The sequence below is a fragment of the Nuphar pumila genome, chromosome 4 (genome assembly GCF_984573655.1).
Source record: "Nuphar pumila chromosome 4, dmNupPumi1.hap1.1, whole genome shotgun sequence".
In the NCBI taxonomy this organism is placed as follows: domain Eukaryota; kingdom Viridiplantae; phylum Streptophyta; class Magnoliopsida; order Nymphaeales; family Nymphaeaceae; genus Nuphar; species Nuphar pumila.
This window is the reverse complement of record NC_143252.1, coordinates 111,964,737-111,992,708: the sequence shown is the minus strand read 5'-3', so window position 1 is coordinate 111,992,708 and position 27,972 is coordinate 111,964,737. Positions and strand designations below refer to the sequence as shown.

Below are 27,972 nucleotides of genomic sequence, written 5' to 3'. Positions count from 1 at the left end.
CGGTTGTTCAATGGAAAAAGTACCCAAAGGAGGTGTTAGACAGATTGTGGTCCTCATTCATGGTATACAGTTGTTCCTCATAGTTAATGTGTTTCATATTTAATTTATTTAAGTAATGTCTACTAACTTTCTGAAAATATTTGTAGGCTTCGAATCGCTTCGCAACTACGGTGGAAGAAAATGATGCAAGAAAGGTGTGGCACAATGTGACTGTCAATCAATTTGCAGACATGCTGCACACTATGAAGATTGCAACAAAAAAAGCATCTAGCGTAGTAGATAATCCATTACTGTGGAAGGGCCATGGCCCTATTACTATTAGGAGAGATTACTGGGATGAAATGTGCGATAGGTGGGCGGGAGATGCATTTAAAAATCGCTCTACGAAGGCTGCACAAAATCGATCGAAGATGCCCGAAGCCCATCTACACATAGGTGGATCTAAGACATTTGTGAGCCACCTGAAGAAAATGGTAACTCATCAATATATAATATTAATTTTATAAGTATTGTTGCAAACTTGTGTACTAAATCTTTTGTCATTTAACTTCGTAGGAAGCAAAAAAAGGAGGCAGTGTACCATATAAGGATGTGTTTGTTGAAACACATAAACGGAAGACCACGGGAGTCTTCATATCAGAGAAGGCGAGAACGACAATGGCATGCATTTATTCTATTAATAATCATTGCAATATATATGCAAGTTATCATAATGTTATCATTAATTATTAATGAATACTTTAAACATTATTTTGTAGGAGGCATATAAGCAACATATGGTAGAGCGATATGGCGATGACGCTACTCAGCATTCATCATTTGATCCTACAGCATGGGTGACTGCAGCAGGTGAAACCCAAAAAAGGTCGCGTGTTCGGGTTTGGGAGTAATATGAACACTTCACCAGTTATTGTTTCTTCCAGTTACGACTCACCGACTTCTTGCGATGACATAAGCTCCAAGCAGCATACTATTCTTTTCGGTGATGATGTACGCCAGATCGTTACGGAATCACTGAATAACTACTTCCATGACACCGTCGCCCCCTTTCTCCGAAATGAGATCAACAATCTTTTTCTGAACAGGGGATCTTCGATTTCAGGTCCCTCTCAGGTATAATCACATATTCAGTTTTTTGTCTGCCTTAGAACACATATGAGCATAATCTAATCACATATATAACTTTTTGCCTGCCTTAGAGAACATATGAGCATGATAGAATCAGATATAGAGTTTTTTGCCTGCCTTAGAGCATATATGAGCATGCTATAACAACATATAGAGTTTTTTTATTGCCTTAGAGCACATATGAGCATGCTATAATCACATATAAATTTTTTTGTCTGCTTTAGAGCACATATGAGCATGCTATAATCACATATTCAGTTTTTTGATTGCCTAAGAACATATATGAGCATGATAGAATCACATATAAAGTTTTTTTGACTGCCTTAGAACACATATGAGCATGCTATAATCACATATTCAGTTTTTTGATTGCCTAAGAACACATATGAGCATGTTATAATCACATATTCAGTTTTTTGACTGCCTTAGCACACATATGAGCATGATAAAATCACATATAGAGTTTTTTTATTGCCTTAGAGCACATATGAGTATGATATAATCACATATAAAGTTTTTTTGCCTGCCTTAGAGCATATATGAGCATGCTATAATCACATATTAAGTTTTTTGACTGCCTAAGAACACATATGAGCATGTTATAATCACATATTCAGTTTTTTGACTACCTTAAAACACATATGAGCATGCACAAATCACATATAGAGTTTTTTTACTGCCTTAGAACATATATCATTTATGATAGAATCACATATAAATTTTTTTGCTTTGCCTGCCTTAGAGCACATATGAGCATGCTATAATCACATATTCAATTTTTTGACTGTCTTAGCACACATACGAGCATGATCGAATCACATATATAGTTTTTTGCTTGCCTTAAAGCACATCTGAGCATGGTAGAATCACATATAGAGTTTTTCTAGCTGCCTTAGAACACATATGAACATGCTATAATCACATATTCAATTTTTTGACTGCCTTAGCACACATATGAGCATGATAGAATCACATATATAACTTTTTGCCAGCCTTAGAGCACATATGAGCATGATAGAATCACATATAAAGTTTTTTTATTGCCTTAGATCACACATGAACACATGATAGAATCACATATAGTGTGTAATTTATTTCATTATATTTTGTTTATCAATATTGACTGTTCTTTTCTTGTGTAGGCTGCTAGCGATAATCAGCGTAGCGGAGCTGAAGGGACACATAAAGACAATGAACAAGAAGACACACAAAATCTTGGCGATGATTAGAGAACCGTGTTGAAGAAGTTCTATTTTTTTATGTTTCCTATTTGTAATTGTTGAATTGTAAATAATTAAACTTGTTAATTTTAAGGTGGAACAATTAATTGTTATAGATTCTTGTTATATGGATTTTTTTGTGTGATTTGTTTTTTATTTACAGGAAATATAAATTGTACAGGAAATATAAATTGTACCGTTCTCGGTATTTAATTTTCAAATAATTTTTTTAAATTTTTTTTCGTGTTTGCGACGGAACCATTCGTCGCTATTCATATAAATCTAGCGACGGCATAGTGACGGAAGTAAATCCGTCTCCAAGCCGTGGTCGCCGTTTAGTACCGGCGGATTGGCGACGGAATACAATGCTCGTTAGTCCGTCGCAATTAGCGACGGAATAAATTCGTCGCCAGTTAGCGTCGAAAAATTCACGACGTTAGCATACCGTCGACTCATCGTCGCTACGCCTGTTAGTGACGGATTAGCGACGGAATGTGGTCGTCGCTAATCTGATGCTTTGTTGTAGTAGTTCTCTTATATATATATATAGTGTCTTAAGAATCCTACCTAATGGGTTTTTTCTTGTTTTTTGTTTTTAATTCTGACCATACAGATGTGATCTATGTACTTGAATTTATAGGGACCAGCTCTTCAAGTGTTTGATTTCAACACGTGGATGGGTTTTTATAAGGTTGGAAAAATCAATGTTCCAAAATTTTTGTAAATTTTCAAGGCTTCAAATATTATTTTTTTCTTCGAAACACACATGATCCGGGCATAGATTCCTCGTAAATCGATCATGCCCAACACATTTATAGGATTAGAACTCGGAAAAAATACCAAAGGAGCACAAAAACCCATTAAGCACTTATCATTAGCACCCACCCTATGTTCTCTCTTTCATAATGTGTATGTGCTAAATGAGTTTTTCAGGTAATTTTGTTTTACTTTTAAATTCTAACTGTACAAATGCAATATATGTACTTGATTTTACAGGGATCAGCTCTTTCTTATAATGTTAAAAAAATCAATGGTTCAAATCTTTGTAAAAAATTTAGGCTCCAAATATCATTATTTTTCATCAAAAACACATGATCTAGGTGTGGATTCCTTACAAACCAACATGCTTAATACATTTATGGGGGTGAAAACTGCAAAAAAAAAAACATGAAAGATCTAAAAAAAAACAATTAGCAAGTACCCATTACTCTATACATGGAGAGAGAGAAAAAAAGAGAGATATATTCTAGCTCGTTTATATTTTATAACATAGTGCTAATGGTAAATTTATTTCTCTTCATTATGAGATGTCCTCTTTGTAAGTAGGGTGGTTGTGAAGGAGTTGAATCTAAGACTTTGGATCAAGCCCTGTTGGTGCACGAGTGTGTCTATAACTTTTATAAGTGGGACATAAAAAGCAAGGTGGTCTTAGACCCTCACCCAGGGTTTTCGCGTGCTTTGGCAAGGTTCCTCGTAATTTAAAAAAATCTTTTATAAGTGTGCATTTAGTAGGTGAGAGTCGGTATGCCGGGAGCACCTACTCCTACATACTAGAAATCTCAATGGATGTAGTCAACATAGTTTATTGGAATATGTTTTTTTTTTATATAAAAGTAGAATTTTTTAAGTCATGAAATTTTAATACATTGTTAGCCATTGATTTTTAAAGATCATAAAAAAAACATACATATATGCTGGATCCAAAACTTGTTTTGGAATAGCAATCAACAACAAACTCTTTGAAAGTCTTTCAACAACAAACCTGTTAACCCTTGGACACCCCAAAGACCACACATTTTTTACACACTTTTTGCTGCCGACTTTGAGCCATTCTAATGGTTGAGACAACCAGACTTTAATAGTTAATAAATTTTCAACTAAAAATACAGTTTTTAACAATTTTAAAAATTTTAAAAATTGTCATGTCATATTTTTTGAAAAAAAAATTTGCACTTGTGTCAAAATAGTGAGCCAGGTCCTACCAGTATTTTTTTTTCGATAGAGAAAACTCGGGTTAAGCAAACCCCTACAAGTTATACAACCATATACCACCGGAATTCGATATTGCAACATCAACACGAGGTAAAGTAAACTAACTGTCAAACAAGCAAAGCCCCCATTGATAAGTCCTACCAGTATCTTTGTAACATAATACTCTCTCTCTCTCTAAAGAAAGATTTAACTTCTTTTGCTAAGCCAAGGGAAAAACCCTTAATCACTGACCACACATTGGCAAACCTTTGGTTGATAAACACTTGAGGTCCCCCTACCCAGCGACTAGGGCACCCACCCTATGGGTTTCAAACTTGTGGTGGCCAGTCAACTTGGTGACTTCCACAAGTCACCCCTATCAAATGACTTGAGCCCTTGTGGAGTTGTGGGAATCTTGTTGAGAGCAACATTTATGAGACTAACGGGGTGCTCGGTTTGTTTGGTAGGAGTTATTAGTGCCTGTCACCATGTGTTGGGACGTTGCAAGTTCAAAACCCAATGGTATGTTGTGTAACTAGTGGGGGTTTGACTAACCCCAAGTGCGGATCAGGTGCAATATGATTACACAAAAATTTGTGCATTAAGCACCCCATCACTTTTACGACATTAAATTGACTTAAAAATTTGTGTAAAAGTGAAGCTAGATAAATCATTCTTCTGGCATAATTTGAAGTCAAGTCATGAAGAAACAATTGCACCAACCAAGCTTGTCTTTTCTCAGCATTAGTCCTCCTTTATAATCACATGCACACTTGATACTTCTATACGCACATAAATGAAATATATCGACCAATAAAAAAGAAAACAAAAGCTTGAGACAAATACAACTAGAAGTATAACAACATCTTCATTTTCAAACAAAATACAGTTTGGTGACATCCACAATAAGAACAATACAGTATCCTTATTTTCAACTTTTGCATCTCCAACATGAAAATCAAAGATAATATGATAACAGATCATGTTCTCCTATCATCATCATCCAATAAAAATAATCAAGAAAGAATTATCATTCAGGCATTTGATTCTCCAACCACCACCAATCCCAAAATTTACAAAAACTTCTATTCCATACATACAACTAAGAGAGAGAGAGAGAGAGTTGGCACTGGTTTACCATTTCTTGAAGAAGAGTCTCTTCATTCACATGCCAACGGTGGACTCATAGAACAGGTTCAAGCAGGTGGCGATCTCTTCTGCAGAGACTCCTCCGACGGTTCGAGCAATGAGGGGGCTCTCGGGAGGCACAATGTCCTCCCGCTGGTAGCTCTCGGTCGTCCTCAGGTGCTCATTTGACCCCTTCTCCACCACCCCTTTGAGGATTAGGGTCTTGTGGGAGCCAAACAACAACTCCTCATAGTCAGTGTCCCCGTGCTCACCGAGAAGCACGTACATATTCACCACATTGAGACCCCACCAACCGATGAGGTACCTAGAGACAGAGAGAGAGAGTTTAAAGCCAATTTCAGAGTATAATTCATCCTTTTGTGAGGTGAGATACTGGGACATGACGTGACCTGGATATATCTGATCCATATGTATCTTATTCTCTTATTTATTCCTTTATGTGAAATTGTGTATTTGTATCACTAGTAAAATACTTGTGTTCAATATATAAAAGAAATATATAAAGCATAATCTATATTGGAAATTTTGCATTCATATAGTCCCAACTCTCTATCATCTCTCTTTGCTCAGCTGAACAGTTATGAAACACGAAATCTCACATGGTATCAGAGCATATAAGATTATGGGATTGATTGTCATCGATTTGAATGACCATTGAGATCACCAAGTACTATCTTCTTCTAAAGGCATTTCTTCTCTTCTTTCCTCAAATCTAAATCTCAATCTCCTTATTCATCTTCTTCTTGGTGTTTTCCTCTTATTCTTCTTGATTATTGCTATTAAAGGTTCTCAATCATTGCTTTATTATTGTGAAAGTCATCCTCTATATTTTTTTTCTCATAAAATCCTCTATATTTTGGGTATTTGTCTTGGGTTTTCTCCTAGATCTCTCTTTGTATCATATCTAATACTTACAATTATTGTTGCTTCTTTGCTGAGGATTGTGTGTTTGTGAAGGATCTAAAAAAACAAACACAGATCAAGTTGATGATTACCTTTCTAATAGTCATTTATTTTTCTTTATTTTTGGTATTTGATATTCGAATATTTGATCAGTTTTGTTTTGTGCCTGTACTTTCCATATTCTACCCGACTATTGTTTTTCATTCAATTTGTGTAGTTTTTTTCTTATCTGCTTTATTTGTTTCCCAGTGGACCTAAATTCATCTCAATAAGCCCTTATGTTCAATTCCTTAAATCAACTTGTTTCCGAAAAGCTAAATAATTTTAACTTTCTTATATGAAAGAGACAATTTACTCCTTTCATTAGAAGTCAGGATCTTAGTACATAGACCACATATGTACAATCAGAATTTAAAAATAAAATAAAATAACCCTGAAAAACTCATTTTGCACCTATCATAAAACACTTAAAACCTATGGAGTAGAACCAGGAATAACAAAATGGGGCCTAATATGAACAGTTCTCATACATATGGTCAGAATTTAAAATTAAAAAAAAAAACTGAAAACCCCATTAGCCATGGATCGTTAAGCACCTATGCTCTACTATATATATATAGTAGAGTGTAGGTGCTTAATAATCCTACTTAATGGGTTTTTAGTTTTTTTTTTTATTTATGACAGATGTGATCTATGTACTTGATTTTATAGGGACCAGTTCTTCAAGTGTTTGATTCCAACAAGTGGATGAGTTTTTATAAGGTTCAAAAAATCAATGGTCCAAATTTTTTGTAATTTTTCAAGGCTTCAAATATCATTTTTTTCTTCGAAAGACACATGATCCAAGTATAGATTCCTCATAAATCGAGCATGCCCAACAAATTTATAGGGTTAAAATTGCAAAAAAATACCAAGGGAGCAGAAAAACCCATTCAACACATATCATTAAGCACATATGCTATGCTCTCTTGATATATATATATATATAGTAATGTGTCTGCTCTAAATGAGTTTTTCAGGTATTTTTTGTTCTAGTTTTAAATTCTAACTGTACAAATGTAATCTATGTACTTGATTTTACAGGGATCAACTCTTCAGCTCTTAAAGTGTTCTATTCTAACACATGGGTGAGTTTTTTTAATGTTCAAAAAATCAACGGTTCAAAATCTTTGTAAAATTTTTAGGCTCCAAATATCATTTTTTTTCATTGAAAACACATGATCCAGGTGTGGATTCCTTACAAACTAAACATGCCCAACACACATTTATGGGGTCAAAACTGCGGAAAAAAACATGAAAGAGCAGAAAAAATTCATTTAGCATGTTTCATTTAGCATGTTTCATTTAGCACCTACCCATTACTCTATATATGTAGAGAGAGAGAGAAAAGGAGAGACATATTTTGTAGCTAGTTTATATTTTATAACATAGTGCTAATGGTAAATTTATTCCTCTTCATTATGGGTGGTTGTGAAGGTGTTGAATCTAAGACTTTGGATCAAACCCCACTGGTGCACGAGTGTGTCTACAACTTTTATAAGTGGGCCACATAAAGCAGGGTGGTCGTAGGCCCACACCTGAGGTTTTCTCTCGCTTTAGCAAGGTTCCTTGTCATTAAAAAAATATATCCTTTGTAAGTGTGCATTTATTAGGTGAGAATAGGTATGCTGGGAGCACCTACTCCTACATACTAGAAATCTCAATTAAACCTTATGATGTAGTCAACATAGTTTATTGGGTTATGTTTTTTTGGACATAAAAGTAGAATTTTTTAAGTCATGAAATTTTAGTACATTGTTAGCCATTGATTTTTAAAGATCATAAAAAAGCATACATAAATAATATAATCACAAGATCCAAAATTTGTTTTCTAACATTCATGAATAGCAATCAACAACAAACTCTTTGAAAGTCTTTCAACAACAAACCTGTTAGCCCTTGGACACCCCAAAAACCACACATGTTTTACGCACTTTTTGCTGTTGACTTTAAGCCAAATATTGAAAATGAGGCCATGATGGCAAGACTTGGACACCCTCTGACAGTTGACACAACCAGATTTTAATAGTTAATAAAATTTCAACTAAAATATTATTTTTAACAATTTTAAAAATTGTGTCCTCATCTCATATTTTTTGAAAAAAAATGTACTTGTGTCAAAATAGTGAGTCAGATACTACCAGAATTTTTTTCGACAGGGAAAACGGGGGTTAAGCAGACCTTTACGAGTTATACAACCATATACCATCGGAATTCAAACTTGCAACATCAACACAAGGTAAAGTAAACTAACTACTCCTACCAAACAAGTGGAGCCCTATTGATAGGTCCTACCAGTATCTTTGCAACATAACACTCTCTCTCTAAAGCTAAGATTTATCTTTTTTTTTCTAAGCCAAGGGAAAAGCCCTTTATCACTAACCGCACATTAGCAAGCCTTTGGATGATAAACCCTTGAGGTCCCCTACCCATCGACTAGGGCACCCACCCCGTGGGTTTCAAACTTGTGGCTGTCAGTTAACTTGGTGACTTCCATAAGTCACCCCTACGAGATGACCTGAGCCCTTGCGGAGTTGTGGCAATCTTGTCTAGAGCAACATTTATGAGACTAACGGGGTGCTCGGTTTGTTTGGTAGGAGCTATTAGTTCCCATCACCATGTGTTGGGACGTTGCAAGTTCAAAACCCAATGGTATGTTGTGTAACTAGTGGGGGTTTGACTAACCCCAAGTGTGGATCAAGTGCAATATGATTGCACAAAAATTTGTGCATTAAGCACCCCATCACTTTTATGACATTAAATTGACTTAAAAATTTGTGTAAAAGTGAAGCTAGATAAATCATTCTTCTAACATGCATTTGAGGTCAAGTCTTGATGAAACAACTGCAACAACCAAGCTTATCTTTTCTCACCATTGGTACTCCTTCATAATCACATGCACACTTGATACTTCTATACACACATAAATGAAATATATCGACCAGCAAAAAAGGAAACAAAAGTTTGAGACAAATAGGACTAGAAGTATAACATCTTTATTTTCAAACAGAATAGAGTTTGTGATGTTTACAATAAGAACAATAAGACAACAGTATCCTTATTTTCAACTTTTGCATCTCCAACATGAAAGTCAGAGATAATCATGTTCTCCTATTGTCATCATCCAATAAAAATGACCAAAAAAGAATTACCATTCAGGCATTCAATTCTCCAATCACCATCAGTCCCAAAGTTTACAAAACTTCTATTCCATACATACAACCAAAGAGAGAGAGAGAGAGAGAGAGAGAGTTGGTTCTGGTTTACCATTTATTGAAGAAGAGTCTTTTCATTCACATGCCAACGGTAGACTTGTAGAGCATGTTCAAGCAGGTGGCAATCTCTTCTGCAGAGACTCCTCCGACGGTTCGAGCAACGAGGGGGCTCTCAAGAGGCACAATGTCCTCCCGCTGGTAGCTCTCGGTCGTCCTCAGGTGCTCCTCTAACTGCTTCTCCACCACCCCTTTGAGGATAAGGGTCTTGTGGGAGCCAGACAACAACTCCTCATAGTCAGTGTCCCCGTGCTCACCGAGAAGCACGTACATATTTGCCACATTGAGACCCCACCGAACAAAGAGGTACCTAGAGAGAGAGAGTTTAAAGTCAATTTCAGAGTATAATTCATCATTTTGTGAGGTGGGATATTGGGATATGACGTGACCTGGATATATCCAATCCATATGTTTCTTATTCTATTATTTATCCCTTTATGTAAAATTGTGTATTTGTATCAACAGTAAAATACTTGTGTTCAATATATGAAAGAAAGATATAAAGCATAATCTATATTGGGAATTGTGCCTTCATACAACCCTAACTCTCTATTGTCTCTCTTTGCTTAGATGAATAGTTATGGAACATGAAATTTCACATGGTATAAGAGCATGTAAGATTATGGGATTGATTGTCTTTGATTTAAATGACCATTGAAATCACCAAGTACTATCTTCTTCTAAAGGTATTCCCTCTCTTCTTTCTTTAAATTTAAATCTCTATCTCCTTATTTATCTTCTTAATTGTTATCTTCTTCTTGGTGTTTTCCTCTTATTCTTCTTGATTATTACTATTAAAGGTTCCCAATCGTTGATTTCTTCCTGTGAAAGTCATTCTCTATATTTTGTTTTTTTTTTCTCTTAAAATCCTCTATATTTTGTGTATTTTGTTCTGGGTTTTCTCCTAAATCTCTCTATGTATCATATCTAATACTTATAGTTATTATTAGCTGATTTCTTTAAGCTATTTTGTGTCATAGATTGACTAAGCATATTGTTCACGGGTATATCCTTGTTCATTGGGTATCAGATTTATTTTTAGATTGATTTTGATCATCTGATCGAAGATTGGGTTATTGTTGCTTCTTTGCTGAGGATTGTGTGATTATGAAGCATCTAAAGAAAACAAACACAGATCAAGTTGACGATTACCTTTTTGATATTCATTTATTTTTCTTTATTTTTGTTATTTGATATTCGAATATTTGATCAATTTTGTTGTGTGCTTGTACTTTCCAGATTCTACCCGATTATTGTTTTTCATTCAATTTGTGTAGTTTTTTTTTTTCTTATCTACTTTATTTGCTTCCCAGTGGACCCAAATTCATCTCAATAAGCCTTTATTTCCAATTCTTTAAATCAAATTGTTTCCAAAAATCTGAATAATTTTAACTTTCTTATATGGAAGAGACAATTTACTCCTTTCATTAGGAGTCAGGATCTTGGTGGTCATCTGGGTGGATAGATATCCATTCCACCCTAATTTATTTTCCAGGAAGAGAAAGATGATGGAGGGGTTGTGTTGTCTAAAAAGACTATTCAGAAACCTGAATTTGTCAATTGGATGAAGAGGGATCAAGTGTTGATAGCGTATATTACCTTTACTCTTTTTGAAAAAGTATTGATTGAAATCCCTGATGATTGCACAATGTTGGATTTATGAACTAGACTTGTCCAAACCTACTCTCAGATTTCAGAGACAAGGGTGATGTATCTGAAGAGGGAATTTTCAAATCTCAAAAATGACTCATCTATGTTGATCTTGGAATATCTCAACAAGATCAAAAGCATCATATATCAGCTTGCACTAGTTGGATATGAGATGCAAGATAAAGACAAAGTTCAACAGGCATTATCGGGATTAGGTCTCGAATATCATGTTATATCCACCACACTACATTATCTTGAGAGACTTCCTACTTTTGATGATTTGAAATTCAAATTACTCCATTATGAGATGTCAATGAAGGGAGCATTCAAGGATTTGGAAAAACCTAATATTGGTTCTCATGAAGTGTTGTATACTTGTACCTCCTTTGGTCGTGGACGAGGAGGGTACCGAGGAGGCTATGGCAATCAAGGAATACGTGACTTGTTGCCCCTTCCTAACATGACTCATTTTGAAAATATGAACTTCAAAAGAGGCATCCTTACCTGTTACATATGCAAGAAGCCAAGACACATAAATGCCAATTATTGGTTCAAAGATAATCCTAAGTTTAACCTGCAAGGTCAAAACAAAGGGCAGGGCAAGGCAACAATCAAAATCAGAGTAAAGGCAGAGCATTGGATCATAGAGAGGACTAGATAAGAAGTTATTACTGGTGTCCTTCAAAGGATTAAGCTTCAAGCAAAATGATCAAGGAGCTTGGTGCATTGACTCAGGTGCAGCCAACCATGTTACTGGTGATGCAGGTAAGTTTTCTACGTTGGTTCCTTACTCTGGTAGAAGTAACATTGTTACTGGATATGGTAATCTCTATCCCATCACCCACTGAAAAAGATTAAACTATGTTATCCAATTCTAATTCCATTGAATTGTCTAATGTTTTTTGTGCTATGAATATCAAAAACATTTTGATTGTTTTCAAACTTGTAGATGATAGGAATTCTTACATCGAATTTACTCTCTTCTAAGTATGTCAAGGACGTCCAAACAAAGAAGATGTTTGCTGAAGGGGAGCAGCGTGGGAACGTCTTCAAGCAAGATCCCTTCATTGCCTATGCTAAGATGAATCAACATTCGAAGCTCGAGTCATCGTCCTCTACTTGTATCGTCATCCTTTCTAAGTCGAATAAGCTAGGTATTTGGCACATTTTCATTGAAAGATTGGTCTCTAGTGGATTATTCTGCAAGTCAAGTTTGAGTCAAGATATTCATATATGTCCAAGTTGTCAATTATGCAAGAGTCATGTGCTACTTTTCAAATCTTATAATAAAATACCATCGAAAACTTTTGAGATTATTTACTATGATGTTTGGGGGTCTATCCCTGTTCTGTTTCCTTTGGGAAGCAAATATTATGTCACTTTCATCGATGACTACTCCCTATTTACATTGATATATTTTATGAAGCAAAATTCTAAGGTTTACAATTTGCTTCATAAATTTCATGTCTTTGTTCAAAACCATTCTCCACTAGTATTTTTAACTATCTGTGATGGGGGAGGTGAATATTTTGCGAAGGGTTTTCCATGAATTGTCTCTTTTTCCATCTTTTGTGAATCAGTGCTCACAAATTTGATCCATTTGGTATGTGGTGTTCGTGGTGGATATTCAATTTATAGAAAAAAACATTGCCATCAATGTTTAAATGGAAGCTTGGTGCTACATTCGACTCTGAATATAACCATTGATGATTTTTATGATCAATTTGTTTCACATGTTGGCATAGCTTCATTTATTGAGATAATCATGGCCAAGCAATACTTGTTCTTAACTTTTTGAATATCATGTGTGTTTATTTTTAAAAGTTTTTGATGGGCATAGGAAAGAATTTGTACTCCATGAAAATGGCTGTTTGACAAAATTGAGGCATTGGCTTCAGGGTCAAAGAGTATGAAATTTGTATCTCAAAGTCTCCAACTCCCACTTGAATATAGAACAAGACAGCAACGGAAAGCTCATAGATATAGATTTATTCCATACATGGTAATCAAATATTGACCGTAAAGATGGCACATGGTGTACTAAAAAGGAAAAATGGTGTTGAAGTTGTGGGGGTTATAATGTTCCATACCTGAGTGCCTGTGATCGAGATGCAAGCAGAGGAATGACTTGCAACCGTGTAGAGTTCCTGCAATACATTAGATGGCACCGAAGCCCTCTCATCCGAAGCTTCTGCCTTAGTTCATCTATCGTTTTGACCTGCAGCAGTTCCACCAAAAAGAAAATTGAACATATTGGGTTATTGTTTATCATATCAGTATTAAAATCCATTGAAAGAATTTCTTGCATTTAGGTTCAGTAACTAACAGTTTCATTCATTAAATGAAGAGGTTTTACCCCTTTTTTTGTCGGGGGAGACGTTTATTTTGATGAGTTTATATGATCTTTCTATATATAACAAACGGTTCCTGAACCAAGAATAGAGAATTTCTATTACATCAATATCATGGTGTATGTTAGTATACCTTGGTGGGATCCTTGACTAAATATGAAATGCAGTGAGCATTGCTCGCCCTTTGATCTTCCTCAATAATACTTGAAGATTTAGCCGCCTTCCCATCCTTCATCTCTGGTGAATTCATCAATTTTGTGATGGTTTTCTTCAATCCATCACATCCCCAGCGGTAGTCAATATGTGAGGCATAGTCCTTGTCTGGGCAGAGCTTCCCGTCTTCCATGCATTGATGTGTGCCTGGGTAGTAGACCTCGCTTCCGCTGCTGCATATCAGAGCATCAAACTCTGTTGCCTGTATCTTTCCTGATGCCAATAATTGTAATGTCTCTGAAAGTGGCATAGCAGTGGAAAGCGCGAATCCAGAAACTCTTGATGCCAATGTATCCAACTTGACAGCCTTGAACATCTCCTGGATTGCTTTCAGCATATTTGTGTCTGGCTTTCCCTCTGCACTGTAACTATCCAATGCTATTACAAACAGCCTCTTCCTTCTTCTCAATGCTGGATATTTGTTCAGTGTGCTCTCATTCTGCTTCTTGCCCGCTTCCACTTGTTGCCCTTCAGCTGATGATTTCTTTAATTTGTTCATGATCCGCTTCACCTGGTCTTGTAGCTCAGGATCTCCTTTTTCTGCTGCCACCTTCTCAAGTTCCTCATGATCATACTCCAGTGAACCATTGTCAGATGATTTCTCACCATCAACTGAAAGCCTGAGGGACATGTCCTGCACATCCTTTAACGAATCTCCCAGCGAGTCTTTTGCTACTGTATCATCCAGTGGTGTGTCCAACTGCCACTGAGGATGCCTTATCCTGCAGGTCGCCACCCTTGTCAGGTAAGTTCGACAGTGCTCTGGCCACGAAAACAAATGTATGTTCCTCCACCCATTCTTTCTGCATTCATGCCAAAGATTTTTCTCTGCAACTAATTTCAACAGCGCTTCAGCAATAGCTTTGTCATCATGCGGATCCACGAGCAGCCCATTGTTCAATGCCTAAATCATTTAAAACACATTAATAAGATCCAAGATCCCTTGTGACTGCCTAAGCATATGACATTATCATACCCGGTGGATGTCAACTGGACCCCCATTCTTTGTTGCTACTATTGGCAAACCATGTGCAGCTGCCTGTAATAGTTTCACAAAATAAGCTTCCATGTAGTACAGGAAGGAAAAGGATAAACAAGAAAAAAAAGGCAACAAAGACGATGATGCTTAGCATCAGAGCTAGAATAAACCTCAATTAAAGTAAGACCAAATGGCTCCACTAGTGCTGGATTTATAAATACTCCCTGTCATTACACCAATCAGTTGGCACAGACCTGATTGCATGATATGAAAAGCAACATTATGATAGCATAAAGAAAGTTGCAAACCTTAGTCTTTGCTGCTAGCCTATAAATATCTGGGACATCAGATTGCTTGTGATGCTTTGGGTAGGCAACCTGTCCATATAGATCATACTTATCTATCATCTTCAGGACCGTAGTGAGTACACTCGCATTACCTCCAGACATTTTGTCTATATCGTCCCTGTTTCCCATGATCAATGTCTGCATGCAACCACATTTTTGAAGTATGAGGACTATATAGAACATCAGGCTAAATTACAATGTTTCCGAATTCGAATACTTGCCAAATTCGCAAACTCTCTCAGCGGACGACACTCTCCAAAGGCTTTCAAAAGAGTGGTTATGTTCTTCTTCGGATCCGGCCTAGATAAGGCCAATATCATCGGCTTATGAGGATTTGTAAGGAAACACATCACCTGCAAAGACTCTATTTGTTTACCATGCACAAGATAGAAGTAGATGAATGCAAAGGTTGTACTAGGCTTCTTCAGTTAAAACAAGCGCATAAACCTTAACAGCCTGACTCATGACTCAGGTGGTTCAACCCTACATGGCATGAGTCTGGATTGAGAACCACATGGCATACCTCATGACAGTGACTTCAGTCAATTAACTAGGAAAATTTATCAAGCTCGGTCCGATCTGCCCAAGCCAATGGCAAGTAGATTCCAGTTGACTTACTTGCCACCCAGTCTAGGTTCTTAGGAACTCAGACCCATAACATAAGAAGCTCCAGTACAGGTAGGTTCTATACTTATAAAGGGTATAATTTAAACTTTAGTTTGGAAACATACATCAGCCCATATAGGTGGAATAGACTTAGGAGAGGCACCATCTGTGATCAATGTAACTTCTCCATCAGCTTCAGTTGGATCTTGCTCTTGAACCACACTGCTGAAGTCCATGCCTGGAGGAATAACCTGCACACAAGTAGCAACAACATCAGTTAAAACAAGTTCACATTCATATTATGTCAAAAGTAACCCATGAAGGTTCCGCTCATTAGGGTCTTGTGAATGTCATCAAATGCTGGTACGTCACAACTTCGATACCCATGGGTATAGCTTGTAGTATAATTGGTAGGGTCTGCCTAACGGCCCTAACCCCATCTTGCCTATCAGGGTGACTTTACACAAAAAGTCTAACAGCAATAACAGAGCAGCAGTTATAGTTAAAGAATAAAACAAGAGCTTTTTCTCCTCTTATCTGCCATTTTTGAAGCACTTGTTCGCCTTTGGTTTTGAACATAAATAGCAATAACAAAATATACAATCAAACTGCATGCCTGTTTCTATGTCCATAAGACAAAAAAGTATATCTGTTTAATGTCAGAATGTAACGGAAACATAAGTATGGCCGTAAATGCATATGTTTCTTTGCGCGCGCGCGTGTGTGTGTGCATTCCTGTGCATGTGTATGTGTGTGTGCCTGAATGTGTGTGTGTGTTTCACACATACCGCCATCCTTGGCATGCACCGGCCATGACAATTGACTCCTCTCCTTGCACGAGCTCTCAACACCTTCTCAAGCTTGACATCAAAACCATCATATAGGCCCCACTGCTCTTCGATTTCCTGCTTAGTACTCGTGATGACAAGTTCAGCTGCATCAAGAGAAAGTTCTTCAGCCTCTATGCGTCGCATTATCTTGTAAGTTGCATTGATGTCCTCCTTTGATTGGCGCCCCTGCTTAAGAAGCTGTTCCAGCTTATTTCTTCCAAGAGAATGGCCTGTAAGAACCATAGGAACATTCAGGGCACCCGAAAGGAGTGCAGCACTATCACCAGCATCTGCATAGTGGCCATGAACGACATATGGCCACACTGGCTGCCCCTTGCCTATCTGTTCTGCCAACACCTTGGACATGTTGAGGATGTGAGCTAGAGCTCCATCAACAAACTCTTGTATGTAAGGCCATAATAACTCTTTCCGGAGATACTTGTCCCTAGGACCAAAGGGTATACGTATAATGTACGCCCCACTGCTCTCTCCTGCATCATTTCCATCCGAATCATATGAGCCTGGGGCTAACATCTCTGTTGGCTCTCCATAACTCCAGTCTACATCAGGTGATGATATCTGACGAGTAAAGAGGTCTACTCTATACACCCCCGGCATCATAGAGAGTGCCCTTGAGAGTTCTACCACGTATTTTACCTGAACATTTTACTTTGCCATATCAGCCTTATAATGTCTACTAACCTGTGCAATATTTCCAAAAAACACATGAAAATATGTAAGGTGAACAGTACCTGACCACCTGTATCAGAATCTCGACCCAGCTCCATGTTTTCTCCACGAACTAAGCCATGTAAACTGTTTGGACAGAGCCACTAAAATTTAGTAGATTATTTCATTGGTAAGTACTGAAGCAGTCGACACATAGACAACATAATAGTTAAACCTCGAAGATTCTCATAAAAGCATTTGCAAATTATTAGAAAAAATAGGAAAGAAACTAATCACGGCAATGCTCCTAAATGAAGCTTAAACTTTCAACCACTTAGTTCGTTATATGGGACTAGTTAATATGATCACAACATGCTTTTTCTATCATCTGATTCTCATGAAACTGCTCCATAGTTCATGAAAGGTTACATGTTTCACCAATCATGCATGTCTATGTCACATAGGTGCGGGTGCGGGTGCGGCCATGCAGCACTTTAAAAAAACTTGCGTGCGGGAGTACGGGTGGGTATATATATATATATATATATATATATAAAAATTTTAACAGTTAACAGTAACACTAATGAAATAAAAAAAACAGTTAATTTTTTGCCCTACCCAGCCCCATTCATCGTTTTTTTTTTCAGGTCCAGGGTTGGACATATTTATGACCCTGGGTGCATTGACGGTACCCAGGGTTGGCTTGACTGCACGTGCACCAGGGTGCCGCACCCGCACCCGAGTCTCATCGGCGACACCCTGTTGGCCAAATTCCTGTGACATAAAATATAATTTATTTTGATAAACTAACTGACTAAACAACACTAGATCATTTTCGTAGTAAATTTACATTTTTTTAATAAATTTCAATATCAAAATGCTGGCAGAGATGGGCAATACTCAATATGGTTTGCATACAGTAGTTGCCAACTGATCTACAAGGAGCCTACAGTTCTTGAGGTCCATTTATTTAGAAATCTGTTTACAAGAAGGGGAGAAAACAGTAAATCGTTAAAAGGAAAGATTTGATTATTGCACCCATGCTGTTTAGTTCAATGATATATCCCATTTATCTCGACTATGTATAGATATCCTAGTTAGGAAAATGGTATATACACATAATTGCCCCATCCAAGCAGCTAACAGAAATGGCACATAATAGGTTATACAAATGCCATAAGAAGCATTATAATATGTACAATTAAATCATTAGTTTATATCAGTAGTTCTGAATCATGTGATGTTGTGTCTAAATATTTTGATTCTCTCTGGTGTGTGCACATTTCCAAGCATTTTATTGACTCTAACAGGCTTTTGTCAGAAAAGACGCTTACTGAACATCTGTCAAGTATATAGCTTCAGCAAGGGTATTTGCATTATTAGTTGTCTATGTGACAGGGACTCTCTAACTAGGTGCCGCACCCGCACCTGATACGGTCAACCTGACCCTGGGTGCAGTCAACGCACCCAGGGCATTTATGTTCAACATTTGGACTTTATATATATGTGTTTGCCGCACCCCCGCACCCAAGTTTTTTGAAAGTGCCGCACCCCCGCACCCATGTGACATAGTTAGTTGTGGATACATTATTTTGTAATTGGTCCAGCATTTAAATATATTTATTGCATTCTTGGTCATTAACTAATGTTTTATAGGGCATATGTATTATGCAATACCGTATCATATATTTCTAAAATCTATAAACAGATTCCTTGTGAAAAATTTAAAGTTTTTCTTTAGGATTAACTAATTGTGGCACCAGCTAAGTAGGAGCAGGAAGCAAAAGCAAGAAGCGAGGCACTTTCAAAATTTTAGAAAGCAGGAAGCTCAGGAGAACTTAGAAGCGAACCAAGAATCATCTCGAAAGAAACTTAGGAAGCGAACCAAAAGCAACCTAAGAAGTGACCTAGGAAGCGAGTGAAAAGCAAAAAAAGAGTAAAAAAATAAAAATAAAAATAAAAATAAAAATAAAAGGGAGAAGCGAGCTTCCCATAAATGGGAAGCGTGGTTCCCAATTTTTTGTGTGCTTCCTAACACGTTTTAAAAGGGCAACTTTTCGCGCTTCCGAAACACGCTTCCCCACTGCTATGGCACTTCCCATAACTCTGATCCTGCCTGTAAGGGAATAAAAAAAATTACTTATTTTTGCCTAAAACTTATCTCATTAAATGCAAAAACATCAACTTGGACCAATATGATTTCAACAAATATAGTTTGGCAGAACTCCAGAATAAAACTGCAAAACTACATGTTTCTTTCTTAACCTACAAGGCAGTGCATTTGGGATGTCAATATTGCCTAGTCACCAAAATAAAACTTTATCTAATGATTCTGATTAGTGCTTAGTAGGCCTATCTTTTCATGATCCTGCAGTCCCAAGAAACCTCATTCTCATTTTACTAAAGGCTTTAGATACCTTTCAAGCAAACTCAAATGAGCCAACAATTTTAACTAAAATTCTTGATGCATGTCAAGACACAAGTATCCTACCAATTAACTACTACAGTTCGATTTTTATCACATAGACAGATCACATCGGTCAGGCTTGAGAGGAGGAAGGGTATGAATTACCATTTCTCACCCAACATTAATCCAATGAGTTCCGAGTTTTGACAGTGATTTCTTGGATTTTTTGGTATGTGAGAGCAAAAGATGGAAACGTAAAATAAGAAAACCTGTTGCATGTGCAAAGGCCGGCATTCAGAATATTTAGGGCCACTGTGTAGCACAATGCAAGGCATCAAGGTGACAAGCCAGGGTATAAACCAAGGTTGCCTGACTAGGAAGCCAAAGTGGGAAACGACACGGGAAACAGAATCGAGAAGCAATACATTTTAAAATGAATAGGAAGCCGAAAGCGAGGAATAAAAAAAACAAGAATCGAATGGAAATCAAAATTGAACACAAATAAAAACTAAAATAAAAGTGTAAATTTCATGATTTTTTAGTGTAAGAATTACTTTTTTAACAAAATCTAAAAATGTTGATCGTGAATTTAGATAAATCACATGGAACTGGGTGAAAAGCGTGAGAGCAAACACATAAAAAAACATGAAAAGTAGAGTAAGAAAACATATAATAAAAATAAATGAAATGTTTGGAAAACATAAGAAAAGTGTGAGAGAATTGAGATTCTCATCAAGTTTCGGAAACTAAGAGTATCACTCTTCCAAAGTGAGTTTCCGAGAAATGAGCTTTTCACTTATCTAAGAAGCTTCTGGTAACTCTGGCATAAACCTACAACCCTTCTATCCCAGGAAGACAATGCATCCTTCAACCTGCCCACATTTGCCCATGTGAGAGGGAGGGGAGGGGGAAACAAACACAACCTGAGAAAAGCAAAATAAGCATAAAACAAGGCCCACATTTGTCGATGTGAGAGGGAAGAAGGGGGGAGGGGGGAATGAACACCACCTTAAAAAAACAGCTATTGATACCAACAAAATAAGAGTCAGAGTCAGAAAATAAATAGTTGTGCCAATCATCGTTCTAGAAATAAGATCGTTATATACCCATTTCATTTATCATCTGTCTATAACTTTTTCAATAAGAGATCAAAACTAGATCAACATCCCAAAAATGGATGACATGTAGAGTCAGAGTACAGAGATAGTAACTCCAGCATGCATAGAACTAGTAAATCATATGTGCAACCCACCCAAGACCAAGCCAATAATCCAAGAGAGCAAGTCAATTAATATTAGTTCAGTTATTTTTTTTCCTTTAGAAAAACTAAAGCATTAACTCATAACACATTTTAAGCTGTCCAAAGCCTACACCAAATTAGAGTCAAAACTTTCACAAGGATAAATTAAGATTAAAAGCAATTTAAAGCTTAAACTAGATAAATTAAGATCTGTACAGGAAACTTTCACAAGGATAAAGTAAAAACAATGAGTTATCCAGAAATAACAATGAACCATTTGAAGAAATTAACTAAAAAGTATACCTGATAAGCACAATGTACAGTTTTTTTCCCTTGTTATCGTCAGACCAAACCTGAAGATCTGAAAAATTCCTTTGAAATTTCTGTTTTGGAGTCTCGCACTGCAGCAATACTTCCCCTGTAATGTCACCCTTCTCTCCTTCTGATAAATCTTCTGACATGTCCTCCGTGACATCCCGCCGTCCTTGCTCTCGTTCTAGTCTTCGGTTTGCTAGCCTTTGGAAATCTTCCCATTCCAACTGCTCAAATAAAATGTAAATAGATGAACATAATTTAATAATGTGAGGAAAAGAAGCTACAACGTGAATTGATATCTAAAAGCGCACGTGAATCACATTTTAAAAGCAATGTGTCAATATTATTTGGAAAACGAAGCATCGGTTTATCTCCTTATTAAATCTTTTTCAATAGGTATGGCAATAGACCAGGGTGGGGGCCACAGGGGACAAGGTCTCCACCCCCGCCCCGTCTCAAAATCTTACCCTCCGTCCCCACCTCCATTCTGATTTTAACCTTCATCCCCACCTCTATTCCCATTTCATGTCTTCTTGGTCCAAACGGGCCGAGGCAGAGCGGGACCTGTTTCTCCTCTGTCCACTGCCATCATCTCTAAAGAAGGATCGGGTACGGGGCGGGGCGGGGGAAGACGGGGATCGTGGGCGGGGGAAAGCGTAAGTCCATCCCCACACTGGTTTTGATTTTAACTTTCATCCCCGCCTCCATCTCCGGGCGAGGCAGGGTGAGGGGAAGCGTAAGTCCATTCCCGACTAAATCCTCGAACGGGTTTTGATTTTAACTTTCATCTCTGCCTTCATCCTCATTTCATGTCCTCCATCTCTGGTCCAAACGGGGCGAGGCAAGGTGGGGGAAAGCGTAAGTCCATCCCCGCCTCAATCTCCGCACGGGTTTTGATTTTAACTTCCATCCCAGCATCCATCGATCCCCATTTCATGTCCTCCATCTATGGTCCAAACGGGGCTTGGCAGGGCTAGGGAAGACGGGGATGGGGTGGGCGGGGGAAAGCTTAAGTCCATCCCCACCTCAATCCCCACACGAGTTTTGATTTTAACCTTCATCCCCCTTTCATGTCCTCCATCTCCAATCCAAATGGGGGCGAGGCCCCGTTTTCCGCTGGTCCACTGCCATCCCTATTTTTCAATTCATGCATAAGAAGAACATAGAGACCATGGGATCTGAATCAATTATGTATCAGCACCTTTACAGATCTACCCTGTGACCAACATTATCAATTTATGCAAGTCTTGCATGACAATAACAATGAGTAGTAAAAAAAGGAACAAAGAAAAGTACAAATCTACATTTGGACAACAAGAATTTACCAATATTTTTATCAAATTGTCTCCAGGTATATTATGTCATTACCTAAATGAGAAATAGAAAATGTACCATCAGAGTGGAACCAAGTTGCAGCACATTGTAAGTTCTGCTAAGCATTTTAAATTTTTCATAAAATTAAATCCGATAATTAGCACCCATAATTCATAAGAAATACTAATTCAGATATCGAACTAGAAATTTACACTCAAACGAAAACCAATCTGTTTGAAGCATGGTGCATCACCAAAACCTTCCTGGCATCATTCAGAAAACATAACACAAGAGAAACGACCTTCCGTCGTCCCGAGCTCTTTCGATCACGTCAATACCCTATTCTACTCTACCATCAAATTTCACGTAATTATAGAAAACAAGAAAGAATTTACAGAGACCATTTCACGTCCACCGACTCGGTCAAGAGAGAATTCCGTCCCACCATCAAATCGCTCTCAGAACATGCCAAACAAGTAAGAATCAAGGGAACCGATCCCCACAATCCTGCACCATGCAATAGTCATACCAATGCACCGTACCATCAACACTTTCTTGAATTAAAGAAATGAAACAACCCATTTAGGACTCCAATACTCTTATCACCAAATCTCCATCCATCAAAACCATGCACGAAATCTTGAATACCCATTTCATATCTTTCAATGATTCTACCATCAATGATCAAAACAAATCATCAAGAAGATTGCACAAAACAAGGACCAATCAATCAAGCAAACAACAAACCATCTTTTTCAAACACTCTGCACCATGCTTAACATGCATCATTCAAAAAACAAGAAACTGAGAGAAACTGAACAACAGAGAGAGAGAGAGAGGGACCTGCTTCTTCTTGCGGGCGAGGTGCCAGATGCGCCAGCACATGTTCTCGAGGCGGTTGCTGCGCTCGCGGGTGTTCCGGGTGGCGACGACCTTGATCCACGTCCGGTGGAGGTCGGACTCGTCGACGCCGGTAACGACCTCCTCGACGAAGTACTGGGTGGGGTTGAAGTGGCCCCTCTCGCGGACGTTCACGGGGGAAGGGCGGCTGTCCTCCGCAATGGCCGACGCCCCGCTATCGAGGATGGCCTCCAGGTACCCGTTTATCCATTCGTTCAACGCCATCCCTTCTTCTTCTTCTTGGCCTTCCTGGTCTTGTTTGGGGTGTTGTGTAGCTTTTCTTTCTCTTTTGCTTCTTAGGTCTGCCTCACGCTTTGATGATGGCGGTGATGAATGGCGGCGACTCCTACACAGACTCGCACAGATATTGGGTTCTCTTCTTTTAGATAAAAAGTGATTGTTTCTACCTCTCTTCACGTGTATGCGCGTGTGTGTGAGAGAGAGAGAGGTAATAATACTGAGATCTATTTTCCTAAATAGAGTTACGGTTGTTCTCTTTGTCCATTAGAGAGAGAGAGAGAGAGAGAGAGAGAGAGAGAGAGAGAGAGAGAGAGATTTGTTCACTCTGTTGGTTCTAAGAAAAACTATGCTTTCTCTCTCTGCTATTCATATTATCTGACGATGGTGGTATGAGAGAGAGAGAGTTTCAGACGAGCCAAACCAATATGAGAGAGAGAGTGCTGAGAGAGGTTCAGACGAGCCAAACCAGTATGTGTGTAAGAGAGAGAGAGAGAGAGAGGTTCAGACGAGCCAAACCAGTATGTGAGAAAGAGAGGTTCAGAGGCTCAGATGAACCAAGCCGATATGAGAGAGAGAGAGAGGAAGGCAGCATGAGAGGACCCAACGTATCCGGGCGCTATATACACGTGTCACAAAACTAAGGCCCAACATGCAAACGTGTGCAGCTGCTACGATCGTCTCGGTCGCTCAACCCGGCCCTATTCTCCATGCTACTCTTTCTCTCTCTCTCTCCTTGTTTTCTTAATTGCTCTTTTTTTTATCTAATTTAAAATAAATTTATTGAAAAACAAAAAGGAAAAAAAATCATTGAAAGTTTTCCTCCTTTATTCTCTGATTCTAACACTAGTTTTTTTTCACTGATGAGGTAAACACTAGTTTTTCACTTTTATGCTAATTAATACTTAATAATAGGAGGAGCCCAGCGGAAGACAGCAATTTTTCAATTTAAAAATGATAAAAATATGGTCTGGTTCATGTAGTTTTTATCGGGTCTGGGTATGGTTTCTCTTATAATAAACTCGGGGATCCGAACCCGACGCTATACCCGAAAATCTGTTATAAGTGGAGATTCACCTGTTCTAAACCAAGCCAGACCTGTTGACACAACTAGTACCAACCAATGTTGTCAGTATCGGTATTGGCCCTGAATCGTTGGGCCACCGATTCATATATATGTTCTGTTTCAGCCAAAAAAATAATAAAATTTATTATGTATCAATTATAACTATTAAAACCATTAAATTAATAATAATTAATTATTTTTTGCATTTATTTTAAAATAACCATTCAGAGGTGAAGTGTATCGATATTCTGACGATACCATGTGTATCAACCCATACAGGCCGATACGCACCGATACTGACAAAATTGGTACCAACACTGCCTTGAATGTGATTATGTCAAGGACCAAATTTGAAAATTGGTGGTTTGGTTGCAGACTTGGCTTGACCCACTTGTGCTAGGCCTTGGTCCAGGGTTACAAAGAACCAAACCAAACTGTAATAAAATTTATGGTTTGACTAAAAAATTGGCTTGACCCACTTGGGCTGAGCCTTGGTCCATGGTTGCAAGGAACAAAACCAAACCATAATAAAATTGATGGTTTGGCTAAAAATTTGGCTTGACCCACTTGGGTTGGGCTTTGGTGAAGGTTACAAAGAACAAAACCAAACTATAATAAAATTGATGGTTTGGCTAAAAATTTGGCGTGACCCACTTGGGCTGAGCCTTGGTCCAGGGTTGCAAAGAACAAAATCAATCCATAATAAAATTTTGATGGTTTGGCCAAAAATTTTGGCTTGACCTACTTGGGCTGGGACTTGATCCTGGGTTACAAAGACTTGACAAGTTAGTTATGAGTGGTGCAAGTTGCGAAGCATTTTGCGCTCGGTCGATGTTCGAGCCAAGTTTGACTGGGTGGGAATTTTCGTTTGACTCAAAATCAGATACATGAGCATCTCAATTGAGCCAGTGCTTAGAACTAAGCCCATTGACAACCCTGTGCCTCCTTGGTATATTATTATCTCATGCTCAAGTGCTAGGTATGGGTGGCCATTGGGCCAGGCCGGTCCAACAAGTCTGACCCACATATTGGCTTGAGTTTCGCCAAGAGCAGATCAAGTGATCTGAAAAGTGATTTGGCATTATCACCGTCCACAATGTACACAAAGACCATGAGGTCCTTGTGGGGATGAAGCAATGGACGGTGAAGATGTAAAATCACTATATCAAAGTGATTTGACCGATCACCTGATCTGCTCTGATTCGCCCGACTCAATTATACTCGAACTCGGATCTTACTTGAACTCAAATTTCACTACCAGGACTTTCTTGGTTAAAAAATTTGTGTAATAAATTTAAAACGTTGCTTTTCATAAAAATAATTGGTACATTTACAATTGTAAAAATATAAACAAAAACATTAAAATATAAAAAATACAAGTACCATGCCAATGACATAAATAATATTACAATAAAAACATGATAATTTCAAAATAAGTCATATATTGATAATATTGTTTTTTTAGATTTTCACTATAAAATTTAAAAAAAAATGTTGTGACTTTTAACTATGTTCTTAATGTCCTTGGGAGTCATATAGCTAAACATAGTTCTAGGGTAGGATAGCAATATATTTCGTAGGTATACGATTGAGGTCAGGGTGGGCACCCTGACCCCAAAACTCCCTAACAGGGTTCACGTCAAGGGTGGGCAGTGCCCACCCTGATGTTTTATGTGCCTCCTCCCACAAACAAGATGAATCTCTCTCTCTCTCTCTCTCTCTCTCTCTCTCTCTCTCTCTCTCTCTCTCTCTCTCTCTCTCTCTCTCTCTCTCTCTCCAACCCAACAATCTCCCAATGGAGGGTTTTGCTAAGGCTGGTGGTAAACAAGCTGAGTTTGTCTCGTTAAGGCTACACCCCTACTCTTTGCGAGCCAATCACGAGCTAGCTCATCTTCTAAAAAAAGTTATGTTTTAAAATTTAATAATATAATATATATATATATATATATATAATACATATATATATAATACATGTAGATATATGTTTAATTCATGTACAAAACATATATAATATGTATTTTATGTATATAATATATATAAAATATGCATAAATATATAATATAAAAGTATATATAAATATATATAATATGTAGAATGACCTATACAAGTCAAGCAAATAGAGCTTGCCCATACACATTGTGTTGTCCGAATTTGAATACGACTCAAGCCGATTCAACTAATATTTAATAAATTTAAAAAAATATGAAAAAAATATTTTCTTAATATTATATTCAAATTATTTTAATGGTTTTAACATGTGTCACATTTTGATTGACACTTAATAGTTTTTTATTATTTTTGAGCCGATACAGAAAGATTCAACTGAGTATGGGTAAGGCTGATACAGTTGAATCAGCAGCCCAACGATTCAGGGATGATACCGATACTGACAACATTGGTCCTGACAGCTTAAAACTCCATGGCCTTACCTCCTCACCAAGGGAAAAGTGGAGCTCCCATAAGAAATTCATGCTCATGTTTTGAGTAACCTTTCTTCAAATAATAAATATCTTTTGAATAAAAAAAAAAGATTGCCATGTTCTCTAGGGAGAATACGGCAATTTTTATCGATTTTGGAGAAGATTATAACTGTTATCTATAAAAAATACTTTAGTGATTCATTACGATAAAATAAAGTTATATTCAGTATCCTTTTTTCTGTTATAAAAGCGCCATCTTAGGAAAAGTTTCAGCAAAGGAAATTGACTTTTGGATAGTTAAAAGCGAGAAAAAAAAAAGTTTGGGCATTCATCAAAAAACACTTAAGTTTAAAAAAAAAAGTATCTAAATTTTTGCACCTTTAATAAAAAACAAACTTCTATTCATTTAACCTAGGTTGTTAATAATTCAAGATCAGTTAAGAGAGTTTATTTACTAGTTAATCCTTCAAAGACTCCTTCCCTCTTTTTCAAGTGCATTTATGAAGATATGATATTGAGGGAAAATGGTAATTTCATCACATTTAATACTGGGTCTTTTTAACTAACCCCGATATTTTTAAGTGTATTATTTAAAAAAAATCAAAACTTAGGTGCCTTTTTTCGAATTTCCCTTAAAAATTCACCACTTTCAAAAGTGAAAATTTGGAAAGGATAGCGTCTCAAGTTATAGGTACGACCCAACGAGTGACACAAGTACGAGATGCAAGGTAAATTTGTTTTAGAAT

At 37.4% G+C, this 27,972-nt stretch overlaps 1 protein-coding gene across 1 annotated transcript; it reads right to left on the bottom strand.

Moving 5' to 3' along the window:
- Positions 1 to 5,483: 5,483 nt before the first annotated feature.
- On the bottom strand, positions 5,484 to 23,728 carry LOC149840597 (putative sucrose-phosphate synthase 2). Its single transcript, XM_090005097.1, has 13 exons — positions 23,447 to 23,728; positions 21,278 to 21,513; positions 17,411 to 17,474; positions 16,617 to 17,315; positions 15,954 to 16,079; positions 15,444 to 15,575; positions 15,184 to 15,360; positions 15,046 to 15,099; positions 14,873 to 14,935; positions 13,817 to 14,800; positions 13,423 to 13,550; positions 9,708 to 9,992; positions 5,484 to 5,772 (listed from the first exon to the last, which is right to left on the bottom strand). The coding sequence occupies exons 1-13, from the start codon at positions 23,726 to 23,728 to the stop codon at positions 5,484 to 5,486; spliced, it is 3,519 nt and encodes a 1,172-aa protein (XP_089861223.1).
- Between the last annotated feature and the right edge of the window lie 4,244 nt (positions 23,729 to 27,972).